At 40.0% G+C, this 21,435-nt stretch overlaps 1 protein-coding gene across 2 annotated transcripts in view; it reads left to right on the forward strand.

Moving 5' to 3' along the window:
- TLL2 (tolloid like 2) overlaps positions 1 to 21,435 on the forward strand; it is a 323,112-nt gene that overhangs the window by 242,626 nt on the left and 59,051 nt on the right. For both annotated transcript variants that reach the window (XM_073596512.1, XM_073596513.1), the window contains 4 exons: positions 1,673 to 1,851; positions 6,484 to 6,589; positions 19,276 to 19,400; positions 20,723 to 20,838. In XM_073596512.1, coding sequence (XP_073452613.1) covers positions 1,673 to 1,851; positions 6,484 to 6,589; positions 19,276 to 19,400; positions 20,723 to 20,838 — 526 coding nt within the window. The remainder of the gene's footprint in view (positions 1 to 1,672; positions 1,852 to 6,483; positions 6,590 to 19,275; positions 19,401 to 20,722; positions 20,839 to 21,435) is intronic.

A 21,435-nucleotide genomic window follows, 5' to 3' on the forward strand; every position in this document is an offset into this window, starting at 1 on the left:
TTAAAGTCCCAAACTGTTCTTTCTATATTTTTTCTGATTAGATGTATATATGGTATAGCTGATGATGATTTTGGGGTTGAACTGTACCATTGTATTTAACTCTGCAGTTAAGTTTGGGTACTTTTTTTTTTTTTTTTTTTTGCTTGTGTGTTTTAACCACTTGCTTACTGGGCACTTAAACCCCCCTCCTGCCCACACCAATTTTCAGCTCACATCGCTGTCACTCTGACAATTGCGTGGTCATTCAACACTGTACCCAAATGAAATTTTTATCTTTTTTTTTTTTCACACAAATAGAGATTACTTTTGATGGTATTGAATCACCACTGGGGTTTTTTTTCTTGCTATACAAACAAAAGAACTGAATTTTGAAAAGAAAAAAAATCATGTTTCATAGTTTTTGTTATATTTTGCAAACAGGTAATTTTTCTCCTTCATTGATATGCACTGATGAGGGGGACACTGGTGGGGAAAGGGAAGGGGACACTGGTGGGGACAGGGAGGGGGACACTGGTGATGAGGCACTCATTGGTGACATTGATAGGTGGCACAGATGAGCTGGTGGCTGCTCTCCTTGATCGGGACAGATGTCCCTCTGACAGCCACTGGTGATCGGCTTTTTTTTTTTTTTTTTTATTCTCGCGCTATCAGTGTGAGGAGAAAAAATAGCAGATTACAGGCTCTGTTTACATCACATGATCAGCTGTCATTGGCTGACAGCTGATCATGTGGTAAGGGGTTGGGATTGACTTTTTACTCTGATCTGTGATCCAGCAAGTCTCATAAACTTGCTGATCAGAGCATGCCCTGCAGGGGGCAGGCAAGCCGCTCGAGCACGGGAGGACATCTATTGATGCCCTCCCGGCAAAGTAGGTCTGCGCTATAGCCAAATGACGTGGTTAATTTAATAAAACAACAAAACATTTTTATGTTTCTACAATGTTGCATATTTTTTTTCTACACCTGTTGGTTTTTGTATGTTGTATTTTTGTGTAAATAAAAAAAATTGTTTAAATTTAAAAATTGGTAAACTTGTTTGTGTTTTTTTGTTTTTTTTTGTTTTTTTTTCTTTTACTGAAAATATAGGTTTGATCAACAGTTGCACGAATCTTGTGTGACAAAACCAGCATTTTTATTTCTACAGGCCCTCTGGTCCCAGGAAATTTTTTTGACAGGTTGTGTATTTTTATGCCAGAAATGTGCATTTTAGTATACACAAATTAAGGAAAATTAAAGGCTGTGACCCTAAAAGGGTTGAAGAGGTCTAGTACAATATTCACCACCATCTTCTGTAAGAATCCCTAAATTGGTACAGGTCACCAATAAGTAGCACTTTTACTACATCTAATATTACGGAGACCAAATTTATGAATACTAGAGAAATCCTTACACTGATTCTGTGCATCCCTTCCAGGTCATCCTCAAAAATCTGAATCTTGCCAAATGGCTTGCTTAAATTTAGTTATGCCCCTGCCTACTTGCAAATATGTCAGTGTTTTTCTATTTTTTATTTTAAATTTTTTAAATAGTTGTATCATTTTTATTTAGCTTTTACTTTAATAGTGTACTTTGATAACCTAAATGTGTGATTTTGTAGAGTACAAGGCATACAAGTATGTACAAGACACATGTTGTAGAGCATTATTTATAATTGTTTTTAAAATCTTTTAAGCTGCTGTTCATATGTAGGTCGTCGTGGAGGCGGTCCTCAGGCTATATCCATAGGAAAAAACTGTGATAAATTCGGCATAGTGGTGCATGAATTGGGTCATGTTGTTGGTTTTTGGCATGAACATACCCGGCCTGACCGAGATGAGCATGTGACAATTGTAAGAGAGAACATACAGCAAGGTATGAACATGAGTAGGCTCTGCTGTGCGTAATGCTTGAAATTCTTCTGCATACTCTTGTTTTGTTTTATTCTTAAAGCCCAGGTTTACTTTAAAAAAAAAGTGTAAAATCAGCACAAGGGTTCCCCCCCCCCCCTTTTTTTTTTTTTTTAAACTGACACATGTTCATTTAGGCTACTTTCAGACTGGGGCGTTGTGGATGTCGGCGGTAAAGTGGCGCTATATTTTGCGACGCTTTACCGTCGTTTTAGCGGCGCTACTCGGCTGCTAGCGACCGAAAAAGGGTTAAACGCACCACTGCAGCGGCGCTTTGCCGGCAGGTTTGCGGCGCTGCCCCATTGTTTTCAATGGGAAGGGGCGCTTTAGGAGCGGTGAAAACACAGCTCCTATAGCGCTGCAAAGATGCAGGACTTTTTTTCCCATCCTGCAAGCGCACTGCTCCCAGTGTGAAAGCTTTTACACTGGAGACACAGGAGAGGCTCTTTACAGGTACTATTTTTAGCGCTGTAGCGCCTGTAAAGCGCCTCAGTGTGAAAGTAGCCTTACATCTGCTTACCGACTTCTGCCTAAAAAAACCAAGCTGATTGGAAAGCTCCTGTAAAAGTACTTTCACACTGGGGCGGGGGTGCGTTGGTGGCAAAGTGCCACTAGTTATAGCGGTGCTTTTCAGCCGCTAGTTTTAGCAGCACTTTTCGGTCGCTAGTGGGGTTCTTTTAACCCCCACTAGCAGCCGAAGAAAGGGTTAAAAGTGCCTGTGTTGCTGCGCTCCCGAATCACTTTGCAGGTGCTTCGGCAGCGCTGGCCATTCATTTCAATGGGTAAGGCGTTTTGGGAGCGGTGTTTACCCAAAGATGCTGCTTGCAGGATTTTTTTTTCCCGTCCCACAAACGCACGGCCCCAGTGTGAAAGCACTCAGGTTTTCACTCTTGGGTGGCATGAGAGGCTCTTTACATGCACTATTTTTAGAGCTAAAATGCCTGAAAAGCACCTCATTGTGAAAGGGGTCTAACAGGGGTTTAAGATTTTGAGCATCTTTTTTTGTTTTGTTGCACTTGGAATATTTTTAGATAATTCAAACTAAAAGTATCATCATTCATATTAAAAATTCAGAAAATATTATTTTCTTATGGTTTTATTGTAAAATTTTATTTTCAAAACAATATTTGAAATCCTTCAAAGATGTTTTTTTTTTTCTGATCTTAATTGTTTAATGAATGTTGAAATTTTAAAACATGTAATGAGTGTTGGTTTTCTAGAATGGTGGGTATGTAACAATAAGCAATTGGGGACGTGCTACTGTTACCACTAACCAGTCCAATAGAACTTTGATCTTCCTTCCTTTTTTTTTTTTTTTTTTTTTTTTTTTTTTTTTTTTTTCCTTTTTGGAATAAAGCTTTTGCATGAATAAATGAAAGCTGATCATTTTAATCACCCCTGCCAGTGTTAATGTAGAACTATAGGCATCATATTTTTTTTTTTCTTTTTTTTATCTGTCCGTCTGTGTCCCGTTGTGAAGATTTTCCCTTCACTTGTACCATAGCCAAACTGGAAGTGAGAGGAAAGCCCTACAAAATAAGGGCATTTCTTGGGACCCCCAAAATCAGTGTCCCCAATGCAAAATTCCCCTCTTACTTTTCTGGGGACAACCCAAAATTTGGGATTTCTTTACTTCCAGTAACCGTGAACAGGACAAACCGAGTGGGTGAGGAGGTGAATCTCTTTAAAGCGGAGCTCCACAAAAGAAGTTCCACTTTAAGCACCCCCTCCCTATGCCACATTTGGCATGTAATTATTTTTTTTTTTTTTTTGAGAGAGAGAGAGAGAGACTCTCTCCCCCTCCCTGCAGGAAAATAGCTGGACCATTCAGAAGGCGCAGCGCGACTTGCACATGCACACCCGGCTGTAAAGACAAAGTTGTCACAGATGGGTGTCCACAATTGTAATGCCAGTGCCGGGTAGAGGAGAGGATCGATTTTTTTCTGGTGGCCACATCGCTGGATCCTGGGACAGGTGATTGTGTTTTTATTAAATTTCAGCAGCTACATTTATTTATTTCTAGCTGCTGACTTTTAATACACAAATTACTGAAACTCTGCTTTAATGGGGGCGCAGACTGCAATAAAAACTGACAAGTATTCTAATCCCTCTCCACTCTATCCAAAACCAAAAAAAAAAATGCGTTTAGTTATACTTCCTTTATGTATAGATGTGATTTTGAAAAAGACTTGCTGGTTGGATCACCAGATGAAAATAAAAGGAAATCCTAAAAAAATGAATGCAGCCATCACATCTAAGAACTGATGAGCTGCAATATGTTTGCTTTTGGGTTTAATACTGCTTTAAGCAAAAGAAAAGGAAGCTGCTCTCCAATAAAAAGCCTTGTATGAATTATTACAATGTCCAACACAGACTGTTCCACCTGATCTGTACGCGCTAACATGTTTCACTCCATCTGGAGCTTATTCATAGTCTACAAATAAGTTCAAGAATGGAATGAAAGGCATTGGAGCTTGCAGGGTCACATGGAACAATCAGTGCCTTGGACATTCTAATACATTTATACAAGAGGAGAGTGGCTTTCTTTTCGTTTGCTTAAATATTGAATTTATGATGCGACCGTTGGAAGCCTGTACCCAGGGCCAGAGGAGTGAGGGAGATGTGTGTCTGTAGCGAAACAATATACTTTGCAGAGCATCAAGATGCTCATCAATTTGGAATTGTAATCTTTGAATGGCATTTTGTCTTTAAAATCCTGCTCAAAATCGGGGTCATACAAATTAAAGAGAAAAGAAAATGCTTTATTGCATTACCTGATTTAAATGCATTGCTTATAGATATATATTTTACATACATATTACATACATATACACAGTGGGGACAGAAAGTATTCAGACCCCCTTACATTTTTCACTCTTTGTTACATTGCAGCCATTTGCTAAAATCATTTAAGTTCATTTTTTTTTCCTCATTAATGTACACACAGCACCCCATATTGACAAAAAAAAAAACACAGAATTGTTGACATTTTTTCAGATTTATTAAAAAAGAAAAACTGAGATATCACATGGCCCTAAGTATTTAGACCCTTTGCTCAGTATTTAGTAGAAGCACCCTTTTGATCTAATACAGCCATGAGTCTTTTTGGGAAAGATGCAACAAGTTTTTCACACCTGGATTTGGGGATCCTCTGCCATTCCTCCTTGCAGATCCTCTCCAGTTCTGTCAGGTTGGATGGTAAACATTGGTGGACAGCCATTTTTAGGTCTCTCCAGAGATGCTCAATTGGGTTTAAGTCAGGGCTCTGGCTGGGCCATTCAAGAACAGTCACGGAGTTGTTGTGAAGCCACTCCTTCGTTATTTTAGCTGTGTGCTTAGGGTCATTGTCTTGTTGGAAGGTAAACCTTTGGCCCAGTCTAAGGTCCTGAGCACTCTGGGGAAGGTGTTTGTCCAGGATATCCCTGTACTTGGCCGCATTCATCTTTCCCTCGATTGCAACCAGTCGTCCTGTCCCTGCAGCTGAAAAACACCCCCACAGCATGATGCTGCCACCACCATGCTTCACTGTTGAGACTGTATTGTACAGGTGATGAGCAGTGCCTGGTTTTCTCCACACATACCGCTTAGAATTAAGGCCAAAAAGTTCTATCTTGGTCTCATCAGACTAAAGAATCTTATTTCTCACCATCTTGGAGTCCTTCAGGTGTTTTTTTTAAGCAAACTCCACGCGGGCTTTCATGTGTCTTGCACTGAGGAGAGGCTTCCGTCAGGCCACTTTGCCATAAAGCCCCGACTGATGGAGGGCTGCAGTGATGGTTGACTTTCTACAACTTTCGCCCATCTCCCGACTGCATCTCTGGAGCTCAGCCACAGTGATCTTTGGGTTCTTCTTTACCTCTCTCACCAAGGTTCTTCTCCCCCAATAGCTGTTTGGCCGGACGCCTGCTCTAGGAAGGGTTCTGGTCGTCCCAAATGTCTTCCATTTAAGGATTATGGAGGCCACTGTGCTCTTGGGAACCTTAAGTGCAGCAGAAATTTTTTTGTAACCTTGGCCAGATCTGTGCCTTGCCACAATTCTGTCTCTGAGCTCTTCAGGCAGTTCCTTTGACCTCATGATTCTCATTTGCTCTGACATGCACTGTGAGCTGTAAGGTCTTATATAAACAGGTGTGTGGCTTTCCTAATCAAGTCCAATCAGTATAATCAAACACAGCTGGACTCAAATGAAGGTGTAAAACCATCTCAAGGATGATCAGAAGAAATGGACAACACCTGAGTTAAATATGAGTGTCACAGCAAAGGGCCCGAATACTTAGGACCATGAGATATTTCAGTTTTTCTTTTTTAATATATCTGCAAAAATGTCAACAATTCTGTGTTTTTCTGTCAATATGGGGTGCTGTGTGTACATTAATGAGGAAAAAAAAATGAACTTAAATGATTTTAGCAAATGGCTGCAATATAACAAAGAGTGAAAAATTTAAGGGGGTCTGAATACTTTCCGTCCCCACTGTGTGTATGTATGTATGTATGTGTATGTGTGTGTATGTGTGTGTGTGTATTCCCTGTAGAAAATGAAATATGAATTTAGTCCTTTCTGAGCTTCAGCCCTGTTCAAAGCTTGTTGTCCTTGCAGGTCAGGAATACAACTTCCTTAAAATGGAGCCAGGAGAAGTGAACTCTTTGGGAGAGACTTACGATTTTGATAGTATCATGCATTATGCCAGGAACACATTCTCAAGGTTGGAATCTAAGGTTATGTCTCTTAAGTTCTTCATAGTATTTATTGTTTTATATGTGTTACCAGTAATGTTTCATGTGCTTTTGCATGGCACTGTGTTTACTTTTTTTTTTCCCCCCAGTGTGAATGTTTTTATAGTTTTTAAATAGTGCTGCCAGAAATTATGGCATGGAAATTGTGAATAAAATAAAATCTATTCCTTCCATCCAGGACTTTTTTTTTTTTCTCAAACAATAGGTGCTGGAACTCAACCACGACCCCTCCAAAACCTCTCCACCCACACACACCCTCCAAATTACATCAAATAGTAGGTGTGGTCAGTCAAATTTCACAAACAGTAGGAGGGTCTCAAAGGGGCATTAAATACCAGGATTGCATTACATACAGAGTGCAGAGATCGGGGGGGGGTTACACAAAATGCAGAGCTTTCGCTTGTAAACACAGAAACCGGACTTCTGTGTTTACAAGTGATTGTGGTGAGCAGCCCCCCCCCCCCCAAGAGTCTGAGCAAGAGGCCCTGCTTCCATCTAATGATTTGTCCTACTTTAACCACTTCCTGCCCGCCCTATAGCGGATTGACGTCCGGGAAGTGGTTCCGTTATCCTGACTGGGCGTCATGACGTCCAGCAGGATAACATGCCGCCGCGCTCCCCCGGGGGCGCGCATCGCGGCTATTGGTGGAGTGGTGTGTCAGCCTGACACACCGCTACACCGATCTTGGTAAAGAGCCTCCGGGGGAGGCTCTTTACCACGTGATCAGCTGTGTCCAATCACGGCTGATCGCGCTGTCAATGGGAAGAGCCGTTGATCGGCTTTTCCTCACTCGCGCCTGACAGACGCGAGTAGAGGAGAGCTGATCGGCGGTTCTCCTGACAGGGTGGGTCTGCGCTGATTGTTTATCAGCTCAGCCCCCCCTCAGATCACCACACTGGACCACCAGGGATCGCCACTAGGACCACCAGGGAAGGGGCAACATGTGGATGGCTAGGTATGTACCCCATGGCCATCCACATGTGCCCAATCTGTGCCCACAAATGGGCACTGATTGGCACCATTATGTTCCAGATCTGCCCAGCAATGCCCCAATGTTTTATCGGTGCCACCTGTCATTGCCCATCGGTGCCACCTGTCATTGCCCATCGGTGCCACCCATATGTACCAATCAATGCCACCTCATCGGTGCAGCCGTATCGGTGCCCGTCGGTGCAGCCGTATCGGTGCCCGTCGGTGCAGCCGTATCGGTGCCCGTCGGTGCAGCCGTACTTATTTAAAAAAATTTTTAACAGAAATAAAGAAAAACTTGTTTTTTGTTTGTTTTTTTTTTTAATTTTCGGTCTTTTCTTATTTGTTGCGCAAAAAATAAAAACCGCAGAGGTGATCAAATACCACCAAAAGAAATCTTTGTGGGAACAAAATTATAAAAAATTTGTTTGGGTACAGTGTAGCATGACCGCGCAATTGTCATTCAAATTGCGACAGCGCTGAAAGCTGAAAATTGGCTTGGGCAGGAAGGTGTCTAAGTGCCTGGTATTGAAGTGTGTTTTTTTTTTTTTTGTTTTTTTTTTTTATTCATTTTGGACAGAGTAAGGGAGGGCTTTAACCACTGTCCTTCTTCTTCTTTTGCGTACATCTACACAGGTTGAACTGGGTGGACTATTGTCTTTATTCAACCTTACCAACTATGTAACTTTTGGGGACAACCCAAAATGTGGATTGTCTTTTTACTTTTACTTTCAGTCATAACCATAAATGGGAGAAAAGAGAGGGTGAATCGCACATTTCAATTGGGACAGCTGCTTGAGAGAGGATATGAGAGGATTATCCCTCACATTCAAAAGATTTTTTCCCACTTCCTGTTGTGCTCGGAGGACAGAAAGTGAAGACAAATCTCCCCAATGGGGCTTAGGCGATAAAAAAAAAAAAACTGACTGGGGTTTTAGCTTTGCCTACTCTATCCAAAACAAAAGTTCACTTTTTAGATCTACTTTAATAAGTGGATTATAATAAACTTTATCACACAAGATTGAAGAATTGATTTGTCCTTTTTAGTATTTATCTGTAATGGGTTCTGGTATTCTACCTCATGAACTTGGGGAATGTACTAGTATTCTAGCCCAACTGCATTCTTACTGCATTGGTATTCTTACGGGTATATACAGTGCATCCGGAAAGTATTCACAGAGCTTCACTTTTTCCACATGTTGTTACAGCCTTATTCCAAAATTGATTAAATTCATTATTTTCCTCCAAAATTTTACAAGCAGTACCACATAATGACAATGTGAGAAGTTTGAAATCTTTGCATATTTATTAAAAATAAAAAACAAAAAAGATCACATGCACAGAAGTTTTCACAGTCTTTGCCATGACACTCAAATTTGAGCTCAGGTGCATCCTGTTTCCACTCATCATCCTTGAGATATTTCTACAACTTGATTGGAGTCCAACTGTGGTAAATTCAGTTGATTGGACATGGAAAGGCACACACCTGTCTACATAAGGTCCCACAGTTAACATTGCATGTCAGAGCACAAACCAAGCCATGAAGTTCAAGTAACTGTCTGTAGACCTCCAAGACAGGATTGTATCAAGGCACAGATCTCGGAGGGTACACAAGTTTCTGCAGCATTGGAGGTCCCAATGAGCACACCGTAAATGGGGGAAAAAGTTTGGAACCACTGGGACTCTTCAAAGAGCGGGCTGCCTTGTCAAACTGAGCAGTTGGGGGAGAAGGCCCTTTAGTCAAGAAGGTGACCAAGAACCCAATGGTCACTCTGACAGAGCTCCAGCATTTCTCTGTGGAGAGAGAAGAACCTTCCAGAAGAACCATCTCTGCAGTGCTCCACCAATCAGGCCTGTATGGTAGAGTGGCCAAGCGGAAGCCACTTCCTCAGTAAAAGGCACATGACAGCCTGCCTGGAGTTTGACAAAAGGCACCTGAAGGACTTTCAGACCATGGAAAACAAAATTCTCTGGTCTGATGAAACCAAGATTGAACTCTTTGGCCTGAATTGCAAGCGTCATGTCTGGAAGAAACCAGGCACCACTCATCACCTGGCCAATACCATCCCTACAGTGATTGGTACCAAAGGTGCTTCAACAAAGTATTGAGCAAAGGCTGTGAATAGTTATGTACATGTGATATTTTCATTTTTTATTTTTAATAAATATGCAAATATTTCAAACAAATTTTTTTTCACATTGTTATGGGGTATTGTTTGCAGAATTTTGAGGAAAATAATGAATTTAATCCATTTTAGAATAAAAGTGGAGTGCTGTGAATACTTTCCGTATGTACTGTAGAAGATGCTGTTAGTGATCTTTCAGTGCCGTGCTTTTCAGGACGTTTTTTCCCAGAAGTTATGCTTTGGGCTAACTTATCTTGCACTGTGGGAATGGGCGAAATACACACCTTTTTTGTTTTCTTTGGTAAATGTTATAGAGGAAATGCTTTCTGGCCTATACATTTGGTGAAGCAGCTGTGTTGGTAATTGTAATATAGCTCAGGCTTACCTCATACTGGGGTTGATTGTTAAGTGATTACTTATATAGAAGCGGAAACTGTAAACTGATCTCATAGGGCAGCTGTAGGCAGGCTGAACATAATTCAGAAACTGACTGCAAAAGCACAATTTGCTTGGTTAAGTGCCATATTTTTTCTATCAAATTCAACAAAACGGCTTAATTTGACATAAGGGACCTATCTAGTAAAAGGGTTTACTAGGAATGCTGCACAAAGCTGCATGATAAATTTACCAATTCAGTTGTTCCTATGACCAATGAATGTAGTCAATTCATAATTGTAGCTGGGATTGAGCTGTTCTGTTTAACAAGAATACACGTTTGTAAGTAGATACATCACAGTGCAAAGTTTTTTTGTTTTCTGCTTTCTGCTACCTAGTTAATTTTTAAAAATGATACTCATCCTAATTGTGTAATATAAAAACTACATGAGCATATATTTGTAGCTAGAGGTTTTGTTTTGGGGTTTTACATTTTTTTACACAATGGTATACGTAGCTTACTGTCTAAGGCCTCATTCATACGAGGCGGACTTCGTTTCCACGGAGACCGCCTCGGTCCGGCGGCTCAGTGGGAGATCTCTGCGCTGAGTCGGCAGATGACAGTTCCCTCTCTGCTCACTGAGCAGGGAGGGGCTTGTCAGGCGCCGCTGCTGCCTATGGAGGGATCGGATGAAAACGGACAGCATGTCCGTTTTCATCGGACCGGGTTGGATGTCAGCGGACATGTCTCCGCTGACATCAGTCGCTCCATAGGCTAACATGGAGCGCCCGTTCAGGTCCGCCATCAAAACTGACAGTCGGACCTGAACAATCTGATCGTGTGAAAGGGGCCTAATACAAGCTTGTTGATTCATTTATTCTGGAATTATAGCCCAAGACTGAGGTCTGCTTTTATTTTATGCTGATGGAATGGCCATGGCTTTTATTACTCCCTGTGATGTTCTCGCCAAGCTTGTCAATTTTTTTTTTTGTAGGGGCAGCTTTTTAGAGAAATTGGCAAAATGTTGTACATAATTTCCTACTGATCCCCAGAACTACATCTCCCAGAAGCTCTTTCCTTACACACTTGCTTTGCAAGGGAAACTGCATATTACATGTAAATTTTCCCAGAGCTAGTAAATGTGGTGCAAAGAATAACCAATCGCATGCAAGAGAAAAGAACACAATTTTGCTTACACATGATTGGATGATAGAAGTCAGCGCTTCTCCTCATTCACTAAACTCTGAGGAGAATTCCCTTCCAAAGTGCAGCTTCCCAAAAGTGAATAGCCTATTTACATTTAGTAAATTGACCCCATTGCCTTGGTATACTCTGGGAATAAAGGCAACAGTGTTGTTTAGTAGGAAACTTATTTAATATATGCATTCATACACTGTGAAGCACTATCATTCATCATGCATACTTATTTACATTGCCTAAATATACATTACAGAGTCTTTTCAAAATAATCTACCTGTGTGTGCAGGACTAAACAAGCAGGACTAAACAAGCCGCTAAACAATCTTTAGAACAAAATATTTTTGAGCAATAATATGGAGGCCCCCCTCAAACTGACTTTTAGTGGTTAGGGAGCATCAGCCAGGATTGTGAAGGAGCCTACGAAAATTCAAACCTACCCTGATATGACCATAAATTGCTGGATCAGGCAAAGGCTGTCTATAGACACCCTTTTGAATTTCCATGTTGCTGCCATCTGTAAGAATAAATTGGTAACTGGAGGTTGCTGAAACGAAGAATTGTAATTCTACTAGAGAAGAATGTAGACTATAATTGCTGTAGGCAAAAACCATTATTTTGGGAATTTTTACTGTTTTTGTTTCTTACAACTATGGATTTGTTTTAGAAACGGTGGGTGAAGCATTCAAATGTTCATATACAGTAAGGCCTCATGCACACTGGACATTTTGCCATCTTTCCTAGATCCCCTTCCTCCTGGCAGCAGCATTTTGGCAGAAAAAGTTTGTACGTGTGTAATGGGTTTAGGCGCATCAAGTGCTTGGGAGTTAAATTACTTTAATGGCAAGAATAATAATCTATTCTGGCCATTAAAATTAACGTTCAAGCGCTAAACACTCCTGACCTTCATGCATTTTAATACACGTTTAATATGCATTTTTACAGGCGTCAAGCCTTTTTTTCTGCCAAAATGCCGCTGCTCTTGAATGTGTTGGAAGTGGGGGGTTTTCTGCCTCTAAACGTCTCTGCCGCTAAGCTCCTCTAAAGACCTATGCGTGCATGAAGACATAGGCTAACATGCAGGGGCAATTGAAGGCGGGGTGGGGTGGGGGAGAGCCAGACACATCTAACTGCAATGTTTAAAAACATCCAGTGTGCATGAGGACTAAGAAATTAAAAAGGAGTGAATGTAAGATGATATATAACCTAACTCCAACTAACTAACTATTGCAACAGTCCAGCACAAAAAGTGAATTATGCAGGAGGCGGCATATTTGCTGGAGCAGCTTACCCAATGGATTTGCAGACAAAAAAGCACATTGATGTGTTTATAAACCGAAAAAAGCTTGAATAAATCAAATCTTTGTTCAGATGAAGTCATCTAGCAAGTGTTGCAGCTTTGAGGACCCCATCTCCTGGTAGACTTCAAAGACTCACAGCGTAATGCTTCATATCCAGTTTTGTCTACGACTTTAGGATCACCCAGCAAATAAAGTGCTTCTAGGAATTAAAGATATTAATCTTCCCATCAGCTGAAAAGAGCCATTGCAGATAAAAGCATCATCTCTAGGAATGACAAGTATGTCATTGTGATCCATGAAAAGAAGCTTTGTCTGGGAACAGACTTTATTTGGAAGAATAAAATAGCCAAGAGAATGCATGCTAGAGACAAAAATAAATTTCCTTCAATAGGTATTGTAAGTTGCTCAGCTATGATGTAGTTGCTTTGCTCTGCTTAAAATATAAAAGTTCATACTTTTTCCCTTTTTAGTTCTATTGTTTAGAATAAGATGCCAAATTATGTAACTTGAGGTTTCATGATTAAACTTTGTGGTAAATCCAATAAATTATCTTGCTCTAAAGCCCCAAAAAGCAATGTTTCATGTCTATTTTATGAACCTCACACCTGCATGTTGACCAGTTTTAATAAAGGAAAATAATTGTATCTGGACCACAGGTTCATGGCAAAACTCTTGTGCTCTCCTTCAATTGCTCTCATTTATTGCTTAATTCACTTGGAATTGCTGTGGTTACCTTACAACTGCATTGGTTAACTATAAAGTAGTTACCAGACTAAAATGGACAGTGAGAGACTCTCTTACCATCCCAGAATCCGAGATGACGATATTATAGGAGCTTTAAAATAGTTAGGACGTTCTTTTGCAGTGGTTTATAAATTTCATGACCGCAAATGTACAAAACTAGATGCATTTTCATTTAAACATGTTTGGTATCTTGGTTACATCTACTTACTAACTTGGTTATGAACTTATCCCATGCTGTGTTGGGCATATATATATATATATATATTATATTATATTATTATATTATATTCTCTCTATCTATATATATATATATATATATATATATATATATATATTTTTTTTTTTAAGGCTCAAGTATATGAAAGATGCCTGCTTCAGCAACAAATAATTTTGCAACTTTATTTGAAGTTTGCTTTTGTATCAAATTATTTATGAAATGAAGTCGTTGACAAGTATCTAGAAATAAGATCAATGAAGTGTGTTTAGAAGGATTAGAGGTGCTTGGTCTTCAAACTTCAATGCTCTTTCATTGCTTGGTTGGCTGAACACCAGGATTATGGCAGCTCATTTGCCAGGAGCCCTAATGTTGAATAATTCTTTCATTCAACACAAATATTCACTTTTTACTATACAGTATATCACATGACCTCTCAGTTTAGCTCATCCTTCCTTTCATAGTGGTGAGCAGAGTAGAATCTGGAATAAAAAACAAAATATCAGTCTAGTTTGCTGGCTTTTAGTACAGCTTTGATGTCCCAAGGTGACCAGTGATCTCTCACAAGCTTATATTCTCCATTACTGGAAGCTGAGCTAATGGTAACAATCTGCTTTTCAGTGAGAAGGCATATTCAGAAAATATTGATATCTTAAAGTGGTTGTAAACCTAGTTACACCACTTCTACCTACAGGTAAGTCTATAATAAGGCTTACCTGTAGGTACTGGAAGTATCTCCTAAACCTGCATGGTTTAGGAGATATTTACCATATATGCTTGCGCACTGAAGAGGCACAATTGTACCCTTTCTAAAGGGCCCGTGCTGTGACCCGCAACTCCGGCCAATCACATAGCTGGAGTCCACAGACCCCCGGAAGGAAGAAGGCGTGAAGATGGATGCGGGGACATTGCGGGCTTTGCTTGCAGGTAAGTAACACATAATGGGCTAGTATGCAATGCATACTAGCCCATTATACTTTTACTTTGCAGGGAACAAAAGAGGAAGTAAAAACCATCAGGGTTTACTTCCTCTTTAAGCTGCCGCTGCTATCAGTGCAGTATGTAGCCAGACTCATGGCACGACTAAACCCACTAAACCTTAAAAGCATACTAGATAAACCTTTACCGGAACACCAGAAAACATTAAGACTGCCTTCAACTAATATATATATATATATATATATCTATATCTAGATGTATATCTCTATATCTCTATTGTTTTCTTGGCCCTAGATGCGGAAAAGGCCTTTGACTGGGTACATTGGGGGGGGTATCTGTGAAGTTATTAACAAAATTCGGACTCAATGGTTTTGTTCACTCAGCAATCATTTCACTCTATTCCAACCACACAGCCAAAGTATACACCACGGGAATGTTATCTGACTCATTCCGTCTTTCAAACAGGACATGTCAGGCATGTCCGCTCTCCCCAATAATTTTCTCCCTAGCCATGAAACCACTGGTGGAGCTAAAAAAATCTAGCAAAAACGTGGAGGGAATTACAATAGGACCCAAGAATCACAAACTAGGGCTTTTTGCCGATGACCTTATATATATTCTAATCTAACCCTGAATCCTCCGTACGTGCAGTACAAAAACTACTAAATGACTTTGGGAAATTGTCCTACTACAAAGTTAACACTAATAAATGCTTTGCTCTCCCTGTACACCTATCTAAGGACAAAATCCTCCAGATCAAAAACGTTTTCCCATGCAACTGGAACTCACCAGCCATTACATACCTAGGTATACAATTAACCCACCCGGCCTCCAGTCTATATGAAACCAAATAAAAACAGTGATAAATTTGCGCTTACTCAGTGGTGTAAGCGGCCAACACAACAAATAGAATATTTGCTAAAAAACGTCAAGTGTAACAAAGTGTGGCTCTACAAAAAATGAAATGTGAATATTAAATAAAATGGAAAAATATATGTATACTCTGGTGTCTAATTAAAAGTCCATCACATGTGATAAGTTTACAGTCCATATATAAATTGGGCCATCATAATCACCATATGTGAAAAGATGAAAATTGTGAAGATACCATCACCAAAATAGATGTTCGCCTCCCAGAAAGTTCAGACCCAAGATGGCATAAGCTTAAATGGGTCAAACTGGCTCTTGTTGTCCACCAATCATATCAAAAAGTCTTGATGAGCAGCAAAAGAGGAGGTCTGGAAAGCCTTCACAGAAGTGTCCTATATATAAACGTGTGAAGATCCCACAACCATAGTGACTGGAGGCTTACCGGAGGGTTTGAACCCAGAACAGCATACGCCGTATGGGTCAATCCGGCTTGTATTGCCCACCGGCAATAGGGGGAAGACCTTGGCAACTGGGAGGAAATGGAGTCCCAGGGGGCTTCATGAAAGTGTCTTCTCCATACGGATAGTTAAACATCCAAGGACATGGCCCATAAAGAAGGGGCCACATAGTGTAATTCCATAAACACAATACATTTTTAATAAAAGAAATACACTTACATTTAAGTAGATTAAAAAGCGCTTGTACATAAAATGAAGGCGGCAGTGGAGTCCCCAACACGTTTCGTCTAACAAGACTTCATCTGGGGTGTCCATCCACTGCAGCCCAACTCCTTAATTTTACTATTATGGGCCATGTCCTTGGACGTTTATCCGTATGGAGAGGACACTTTCATGAAGCCCCCTGGGACTCCATTTCCTCCCGGTTGCCAAGGTCTTTCCCCTATTGCCGGTGGGCAATACAAGCCGGTTTGACCCATACGGCGTATGCTGTTCTGTGTTCAAACCCTCCGGTAAGCCTCCAGTCACTATGGTTGTGGGATCTTCACACGTTTATATATAGGACACTTCTGTGAAGGCTTTCCAGACCTCCTCTTTTGCTGCTCATCAAGACTTTTTGATATGATTGGTGGACAACAAGTGCCAGTTTGACCCATTTAAGCTTATGCCATCTTGGGTCTGAACTTTCTGGGAGGCCAACATCTATTTTGGTGATGGTATCTTCACAATTTTCATCTTTTCACATATGGTGATTATGATGGCCCAATTTATATATGGACTGTAAACTATTATCACATGTGATGGACTTTTAATTAGACACCAGAGTATACAAATTTTTCCATTTTATTTAATATTCACATTTCATTTTTTGTAGCGCCACACTTTGTTACACCTATATGAAACCAACTTCCCTCCATTATTATCTCGCATCAAAGAAGAGTTCTCTTAACTCACCAAAATCTATCTAACCTGGGTAGGACAAATTGCAGCTTACCAGATGCAAATTCTTCCTAAACTGCTCTACTTTTTTAGAACCCTCCCTATTCCTATAACACAAAGTATTTTCCAACCTAGCAACCACCTTAAGACACTTTATTTGGGCAGGTAAAAAACCCAGGGTAGCTCTATCACATCTATATAAACATAGACACCTGGGAGGTTGTGGACTACCCAATGCCCAGATCTACTATCAGGCGACCTTAATGGACCAATTTAAATACTGGTTCTCAAAACAGGAGGATAACTTATGGTCCAGCATTGAGCAGGAAATTACACCGGGACACGACCTTCTGGCATTATTAATAGCCTCTACTATGCACCACAACCCCACCACTCCCTCTTACCTGACCATACAAGCCACAACCAAGGCCTGGGCTTCAGTCAGTAAAAAAAAATTCCAGAACAACAAACCTTCCATTTAAAAATTCCTATAGCAACATATCAATACCTCATTCAGGCTTTTTCAACCCATCACTGGAAGCTGAAAGATATTCACTTCTACACAGATGACTTAACAAATCCAAGTACCCTTGATACCTTTTCAAATCCCTCAAATACTTCACTACAACAAGAAAAACCCAACCTCCCCTGTATAAGTGCCACTTCTGTTATGCACCTTTTCTAATAAACAGAACATCATCTAACATTAAAGGTATATCCTTGTGCTTTAAATGCTGTAACTACCACCCTATACATTCTAAATTACCAGTAATGATCAAATGGGAAAGGGAACTGCAAAAAAACATTCCCTTTTATTTACCTCAATGGCTCCTGGCTATAAAAAACAGTAATGCAGCGTACACACGGGCGGACTTTTCGAGCGGACTGGTCGGACGGACTTTCGGCGGACTTCCGAAGGACTTTCCCAACGAACGGACTTGCCTATACACAATCACACCAAAGTGCGACGGATTCGTACGTGATGATGTATGACCAGACTAAAATAAGGAAGTTGATAGCCAGTAGCCAATAGCTGCCCTAGCGTCCGTTTTTGTCCGTTGGACTAGCATACAGACGAGCGGATTTTTGACCGGACCCGAGTCCGTCGGAAAGATTTGAAACCTGTTCCAAATCCTAAAGTCCATCAGATTTTCAACCGAAAAAATCTGGTGAAGTCCACACACGGTCCGTCGGACCAGTCCGGTCAAAGTCCGCTCGTGTGTACGTGGCATTAGTCTTCAGCGTTTGGACCATTGGGATAATACACAAAAATACTTCATAGGTGGTACATGACCCCAATGTGTTTACACACTATGAATCTGAAATTGTCCCCTTTGTGTTGGAGAGAATGCCACTGAGAGGGCAACCACACATACTGTGGCACTGTAGTGTCCTACAATCTTTCTGGACTGATGTTCTCTCCCTTCTATCAAAAATTACTGATACTGTATGCACCCTAACCCCAGAGCTGGCACTGTTGAGCTCGGGCTTAGACACTTTCCCTTACCTAACGAGGAAAATAGTGATACACATACTATATGCAGCCCTTATTTCCATAGCCAGCAAATTGAGAATGACCCCCCTCGAGTATTGAAGTTCCCTCTAGAGTCAACTCGCAATGTTTAATGGAGTGAATGCTCGCATACATCTAGTGGTATTAAATATTAATAATTTAATATAGCATAGCATGAACTGACATGACAAGAACCAACTGACATATTCTCCATGTCAATCTAAGTTTCTTACAACTATTATCACGTTATGTTACTTATTTTATTGTTATTGTTTTATCCTATCATTTACTTGACTTTTATGAGATGGCAGCTAAAATACTTGCCTCAAGCGACCACTGTAAGGGTCGCTATACGAGTTCATGAACATCCATCATATTTGCCTGTTCACAGTATGTTCCTATAAGGGGTGACAGGTTTTTTTTCTCATAAAGAGGAAACCTCTACGTATATTATTGGTTACCCTGGAAAAAGCATTGCAATACATTGTGTATATACTGTATATTTTGCATACTATGCTCGTTTAAATGTACAATGCTTACCTGTTCACTATGGCTATACATTTTACTGGTTTAATAAAAAAAACTATGGTTAAAATAAAAAAGACCGCCTTGAGCAAGTGTAACTAGTGAAAGTTAAGTCGGTTTTGAAAGCACACAGTATCTTTGCAATACAGGACCATCATATAAATCTATTCCATAAATCTTACTGGTAAATTTTATCCATCAACAGTTGCTATAAAGCTTTTCTACTTTTGGTTTACAGGACATTTTTTGCTCTAAAGACCATTTCTCTGTTAGGCGCTGACTAAAGCATTGTATTTTTAAAATGCATGATTTCCATTAATTGGCTAACTTTTCTGTTTCACTCAACCTTCCAATTCATGCAGAAGGCAAATAAAGCAAATGTCCACAACCATGCAAAATATACAGTATATTGTAGTAACATAGCAGTAAACTAACCAGCTTTTTCTGTAACATGCCTTTTTTTTTTTTTTTCCCTCTAAACAGGAGTGTATATTTTGATACAATACTTCCCCGGAGAATTAATAACCACATTCGACCAACTATTGGCCAGCGCATTCGCCTCAGCCAAGGAGATATTGCTCAGGCAAAGAAGCTGTATAAGTGTCCAGGTACTATTTTTTTTCTTTTCTACTAAGGCACAGATTTCTATAAAAATGAAAACTGGTTTGGATCTAGGATAGTAAAGTTTAATGGACAGGAGTTTATCCTTGTATTTGTGAAGCAGAGAAAAGCACAAGCATAAGTTTTTAAGTTAAACATTTTAACACCTTTTTTTAATCTATTTTGTGTGTGTATCAAGGTCTTGGATATTTCTATCCATTTCTGCCCACACAAAAAGTGAAGGGAGCTTTCCCCAATGGGGACACTCTATTAAGATAAAAAAAATCTATCTTTAAAAGCAATTGAACTGTTTTTAAACCATCCAAATACTTTGCAGGCGCATCAAAGTAAACTGTGTGTGAAGTCTTTGGGTCTTTGTGCACTGCTTTACTTGAGTATACTGTGGTCTGCTGCAGTTTTCAGCATTTATACCCATACACTGTACTTGTGTTACAGTAGCACCTGCGTACAGCCATTCATGTCTATGGGGGGCTGTAGCCTGCACTTGGGCTGCTCTGGTGGAGGAAAGACACTCATTTACGATAAGCATGCTCCGTTATCCATTACTTTGCACACCTTTGTTTTAATGCACCTGCAATGTATTTGGCTGATTTAAGGACAAAGTTTAATAGGTTTTTAAGATCACTTCAGCATGCCTGGGTGGAGGAAAGACACCAGCATTTTTCCCCTTGCCATGTCAAAGATCTGTAATCGGGAAATCCCCTTAGTTCTCGAAAGTATACATTTCTATCTGTGCATGTGGTTTTCTTTTAGTAAAGGCCATTCATTTCAAAATCGAATGTTAAAAGCTAACAAATTCTTGACCTATTAATGACATTCGAATGTTTTCAGAAGACTGCAGCTGCCTTCTAAATAAAACAGACTGCACAGCTTTTGTTTTGGTCCACCTGGAATGTAATTGGCGTATTTAAACTATAGGTTTATTTGGATTTTAGATATATTTTAAAGAGGAAGTAAAGCCTCTTTAAAAAAAAAAAAATACACACTGCAAGGCAAAGGCATAATGAGCTAGTAGGCATAGCACTAACGGCATGATTGCCATTAAAAATGGCACGCTCAGTGCGCCTGTGCCCGATGTCGGTGCCATTATTCCTGCAAATATCTCCTAAACCTTTTAGGTTTGGGAGATATTTCTTGCACCTACAGGTAAGCCTTAATCTAGGCTTACCTGTAGGTTAAAGTGGCTGTAATCGGTTTACAGCCACTTTAACTACATCTTTTGGATAGGAAAAAGATACTTTGTACTTTGTAACATGATAAACGTTTCTAATGTTGGATGTAAAGTTTGTTTCTACTCTTTATTTTCAAGCTTGTGGAGAAACTTTGCTAGAGTCAAGTGGTAATTTTTCTGCTCCTGGTTATCCAAGTGGTTATCCATCCTATACACATTGCATCTGGAGAATCTCTGTTACGCCTGGAGAAAAGGTAGTAAGTGGCTCTTTGGGTAGACTTGTAGGTCTGTATGATGGACAAGAACCTATATGCTTCATCTCACTGTATCTACAGCAAAGATTACTTTTTTTTTTGTGGCCAGTATGATCGCTGGTTGAGTTTACTAAATGGTATTTAATATATTAAGTGTTATTATTATTATTATTTTTTAACAATCAAAGATGCTTTTATTATACAGGGTAATCACAGTATACAGATTGACATAGAACAGAATGCTTTGTCCAATTCATATAGATAGGTGGATTTTACAAGTATTCGGTTCCAGATTTAAAAGGTAACCTCATCTTTCTCACAAATTAATTATGAAAGGGGTTTAGAAGGAAATGGTACAGCTTCAATCAGTGAAGATTGTGGAAGGGGCGGTGACTTCAACTTTGTAAAAACTGTTTACAACTATTGTCCCCTCTACGCTACATGAGATTATCTGATATCAATACTGCGGCAGATGGTAAAAGTACAAATATTTGCAATAAAACGTCATTGATTCCGCTGCTTTAACAGTTGATACTAGATCCCCAGTGAAACCTTTGTCATAATCCTGCCAATTCGGTTCGAGGAATTACACATTTG

This window comes from Aquarana catesbeiana, linkage group LG08 (assembly GCF_042186555.1).
Source record: "Aquarana catesbeiana isolate 2022-GZ linkage group LG08, ASM4218655v1, whole genome shotgun sequence".
In the NCBI taxonomy this organism is placed as follows: Eukaryota; Metazoa; Chordata; class Amphibia; order Anura; family Ranidae; genus Aquarana; species Aquarana catesbeiana.